Source organism: Notothenia coriiceps, unplaced genomic scaffold, assembly GCF_000735185.1.
Source record: "Notothenia coriiceps isolate Sejong01 unplaced genomic scaffold, NC01 NC01_scaffold00001631, whole genome shotgun sequence".
Lineage (NCBI taxonomy): Eukaryota > Metazoa > Chordata > Actinopteri > Perciformes > Nototheniidae > Notothenia > Notothenia coriiceps.
Window position 1 is genome coordinate 1 of NW_011334332.1, and position 4,976 is coordinate 4,976.

At 38.6% G+C, this 4,976-nt stretch overlaps 1 protein-coding gene across 1 annotated transcript; it reads left to right on the top strand.

Annotated features, from left to right (window-relative positions):
* Window positions 1–1,846: 1,846 nt before the first annotated feature.
* LOC104963187 (protein O-linked-mannose beta-1,2-N-acetylglucosaminyltransferase 1-like) lies at window positions 1,847–4,377 on the top strand. The gene is made up of 5 exons (XM_010791754.1): window positions 1,847–2,288; window positions 3,261–3,389; window positions 3,745–3,870; window positions 4,145–4,209; window positions 4,329–4,377. Exons 1-5 carry the CDS (start codon window positions 2,178–2,180, stop codon window positions 4,375–4,377), a joined length of 480 nt encoding a protein of 159 aa, XP_010790056.1. The 5' UTR covers window positions 1,847–2,177.
* The last annotated feature ends 599 nt before the right edge of the window (window positions 4,378–4,976 follow it).

The following is a 4,976-nucleotide window of genomic DNA, read 5'->3' on the forward strand; positions in this document are numbered from 1 at the left end:
AACCCTATAGAAAATCTTTGGAGGGAGTTGAAAGTCTGTGTTGCCCAGCGACAGCCCCAAAACATCACTGCTCTAGAGGAGATCTGTATGGAGGAATGGGCCAAAATACCAGCAACAGTGTGTGAAAACCTTGTAAAGACTTACAGAAAACGTTTGACCTCTGTCATTGCCAACAAAGGGTATATAACAAAGTATTGAGATGAACTTTTGTTATTGACCAAATACTTATTTTCCACCATAATTTGCAAATAAATTCTTTAAAAATCAGACAATGTGATTTTCTGGATTTCTATTTCTCATTTTGTCTCTCATAGTTGAGGTATACCTAGGATGAAAATTACAGACCTCTCATCTTTTTAAGTGGGAGAGCTTGCACAATTGGTGGCTGACTAAATACTTTTTTGCCCCACTGTAAATAGTTGATATGCATTCCTGTCACTTCATTAAACCTCTTAATTGAACCTTGCTTTTGTGTCTTGTGTACTGTTTATGGGTGAGAAGAATATCTAAAATAAATGAAAAGAAGATTTTAATTTTCAGTTAATTGCAACTTTCAAATCTAATAATAAGTAATAAGTAAGGTGGCTAGAGATCTTTTTGATATTGTAAACAGAGGTTTTTTTTTTACAGATATTAACATGAACTCTTTTTTGATTTAATAGCACAGCCAAAATTAACTGAATGTAGAGAACATAACAGCTGTTACTTCATTTGAAATTAAAAAAGGTTTATTCTTATTTATTTTGTATGCACATAAGCTATGATTTAAAATTGCCATCATGTTGAAGAACATGTTCTGTAGCATCAGCACAGCAGACCCTCTCAGCTGCCATAGTGGCCACTAGGTGGCAGTAGATCCAAAGTGTTGAAGCGTATTTAAACTGTGTTAGAAACCCGGCCTTCCTTTGTTGGACACTCAGGGCTTTGAACTGTGTGTTTTGGGCTCTAAAAGCTCCAGCTCCACTCAAGGGCTGACTGGCCCGTTTGATGCACCGACTTCAAACTGCTGAGAAGCACTTTCAGCCGTCATCTCACTTCATTCTGCTCTCTGATACGTGCTTCAGGCTCTCTGTTACAGAGCAGTGAAAACCCTCCTGTCAACAAAGACAAGCTTTTTGTTACTCTATGCTTACTTCTATAAAGAGTCCTTACAGCATCCTAAATTCAAAAAAATTCAAATTTAAAAGACAGATTTATAGAATTGTCTTGTATTAGAATTCATAATTGATTTATGATTTCTTCAAGATTAAGCAAATGTAATGAAAAATCAAACATCATATAATATTATTTTAGACTGAAAGCCAGATCTTTTCACCTAATGTAAACCCCATGCACACAAGGGACCTCCAGACAGGTTCAATACCCGCCAACAAATAAATCATTTTTTTTTTACTTTTCTTTCATTGAAAATGTAAATTCAATTGTATATGTTCAGAATAAAATACTGACAGTTAAAGAATTTTTAAGTGCCCCAAGTTATAGGACCTTGTCCAGCTTTGACTCAAACCCATCCTAACAATAAAAGATTACTGGAAAAAATCCAACTTTATCTAACTTTTGATTTATTTTCCCAGAAGAAAACAGGTGCAGCAGACCTAATGTACTTCAACACTATGTAATGCGTAGGCCATTTTTTTAATACTGTTTTGAGAGCCAATTTAAATCGCCCAACAAACAAGGAATGTGTGAAAATGTGATCAACTACCCCTAACCGGAAACAAAAAGCTACTTTAAATGGTAATTGTTATGGAGCAGCTTTATACATAGTAGCATACTCGTCAATGTACTAATAAAACAACATGAGGTTGTGTGTGTAGCTGTAAATGTGACTAATCAGTGCGATAAATAGAAACTTCTATAAATGGCTAATGTTTTTGGACTGCCATTTCTGCCATGTTCAGGTGTCAACTTATATTTTGCCCATGTAGTTAGACATATAAATATATAAGATCCCGAATATGCGCCTCTAAACAAACTATACACTTTTTCTCTGGTTAAAGTTTTGTCAATTTACCAGCTGCTTACTGGAGTCTTGCTGCTCAATTGGTCCAAGAACTGGTTCATATTTTGATATTTTGTCTTAAACTATGTTAAAATATGTATTTGAAATGTACTGTCTTGTGCAACAAGGCATATTTATTATGATTTTGTCATTTGTAATACTGATGTAGCTACTAATGTCCCTCCTAATATTGCTCCTCTGTTTCCCCTTTAGTTTTCTGAGTCAGACGGTCCACCTGCTGGATGAGGATGACAGTCTGTACTGCATCTCAGCCTGGAACGACCAGGTGAGTCCTGGCTGCTCCACCTGCTCACCCTCTTCCTGCCCCGCCTCTTAAAGCTCCAGCTAAACTCAAATCCACCTCCTTTTTAGCCGGCCCTCATATTAGTTTATGTTCTCAATACATTATTTGCCTGTCTAGTTGAAACAGAGGAAGAATTTATGAAATTGCATCAAAGAAGCATTCTAGCAGTGATGCTTAATAAGTACGTTTTTATATAATTTATTTTTAAGTACAACATTTAGCATTTGACGAATGCATACTAGAAGGCTAAGCTGTACGGACATGAGAACCCCAATGCCTGATTAACAATTTTTTTTCTATTTTGGAAAATGTTCGCAGACAACCTTTGACTTTCATATTCAGGCCAATGAAACAGGGGTTGGCTGTATGCTAGCCTTTCTTTAACGTGAAGGCTATATTCTGGATCAAATATTAGTTTTTTTCCAAATAAACGCTTGCTAATAACTATGGCCATTAGTTACTTAACTGTGTACAAATCTGTAAGGACTTTCCACTGTTTAAAAAATTAAACTTATTTTCTTCCCGCACATTCTGCTTTACACATAGCCCAGTTCAGACAGCCAAAGGCATATTGTGTGTCTCGTTACCTTTTTTCGGCTGCGCAACTGACTTCTGTGCATCTCTGGAGGAGATAGGATTGTTTGGACTCAACAAAAGAACATGTGATGAGGAGATCTATCAGTTCTCTTTTAACCCCAGGGTGTAACTCAACATGATCCACAGTGTAAGGAGACACCACAGGATCTGGTTTTCTTGTTCTGTGCTCCTAAATATAGAACATCAAAGCACTTTATCTTGTTTTTCTCTCCTTTTTTAATGTTCTTTCTGCCTCAATGTGGCCTCATTATATTCCTACCCACTGATTGACCTGCAGGAAGGCTTGATGCCCACAGAGAAGTTGCATAATATGTGACAGCTTTTGTTTTGGTTGTTGTTGTTGTTGTTGTTGTTCAGGGCTATGAACACACAGCAGAAGACCCCGCCCTGCTCTACAGGGTGGAGAGCATGCCCGGCCTGGGCTGGGTGCTAAAGAAGAGCCTCTACAAGGACGAGCTGGAGCCCAAGTGGCCGACCCCTGAGAAGGTGCAAGATTTCTGAACCCCATCCGGTGCTTTTGCATGTTTTCTTCATCTGTTACCAGTTATGGTTCCTTTGAAAATGACTATACTGTATCTCAGTTATTTAGTCAAGGATTAGTGTATTGACGTTTGCAGACAATGTTAGACATAAGTAGATGCTAGGTAATGAAGAAAGTAGAATATTGAGGAGCTAAATAGCCATACGAGCAAACCTGAGCTCAAAGAAAGATGGGGACACTTTTTGAAATGGTCGGAATGTGCATGTAAGGTTTGAATTTTAAGGCGTAAGGAAGCGCAGAAACCACCTGCATTGCCCTTCCATGTGCCTGAGAACTCTCTGTGTGTGTTTTCTCTTGTAGCTGTGGGATTGGGACATGTGGATGCGAATGCCTGAGCAGAGGAAAGGCAGAGAGTGCGTCATCCCCGATGTGTCCCGCTCCTACCATTTTGGAATCATCGGCCTCAACATGAACGGATATTTCCACGTAAGATCTCAGAGAAACGTTATTATATTCCTTTAATTTAAATAATAAAGCTCTATAATATACGTTAAAGCTGTAACCCAGGGTGAAACAATACAGCATTGAAGTCTTGTATAAGGCCATTTATTTTCCTGCTGTCATACTTTTTTTGTAATTGACTTGAATAGTCCTGTAGACAACAACATATTTTGTTGAGACGTGTTTTTGTTTTTTTCTTAATCTTCAAGCTGAAACACTATTTGATGGTCTATAATTAATGTCTATTTCTGTCTCACAGGAGGTGTATTTCAAGAAACACAAGTTCAACACTGTTCCCAACGTGCAACTGAAGAATGTTTACAGGTTTGTAAACTCCGATTTTGAGATTTCTGTTCACTGGTTTTATGCTTTTCATATCATTTTCAGTCCTTTTGTGGAAAAATAATTATGCAACACAGTCACAGTCTTGGTGTTCTTTACAGCTTAAAGAAGGATGCGTATGAAGTGGAGATCCTGAACCTGCTGAAGTGAGTGTGATACACACTGAGCCTGTAGGTGATGTAGATCAGGGGTTCCCAAAGTGGGGGTCGTGACCCCAAGTGGGGGTCGCGAGATGATTACAAAATTAAAATAAATTTTTTTTTAATCAACTTTTTTTTAATCAATTTTTATTCTTTTAATAATAACGTGTGCACAGAAATTTTTCAGGGACGGACTAGCCATCTGTATAATTTCCCCGCAACGAGGTTCCCCTTTTGAAAAGGGGAACCTCGTTGCGGGGAAATTATACAGATGGCTAGTCCGTCCCTGAAAAATTTCTGTGCACACGTTATTATTAAAAGAATAAAAATTGATTANTGTGGTCCAGCACCTCTGCTTCCCTGGACGCACACACACACACACACACACACACACACACACACTCACACACACACACACACACACACACACACACACACACACACACACACACACACACACACACACACACACACACACACACACACACACACACACACACACACTTTAGCCTTCTTAATGTCATCTACATCAGGGGTTCCCAAACTTTTCGGCCCACGACCCCAAAATAACAGTGCCAGAGACTGGCGACCCCCTGTCAACGGGCGTAT

Coding starts and splice junctions, on each gene's coding strand:
- LOC104963187 (XM_010791754.1), top strand. CDS start 2,178: ATGTCCCTCCTAATATTGCTCCTCTGTTTCCCCTTTAGTTTTCTGAGT. Junction 2,289..3,260: donor TCTCAGCCTGGAACGACCAG/GTGAGTCCTGGC, acceptor GTTGTTGTTCAG/GGCTATGAACACACAGCAGA. Junction 3,871..4,144: donor ACATGAACGGATATTTCCAC/GTAAGATCTCAG, acceptor TCTGTCTCACAG/GAGGTGTATTTCAAGAAACA.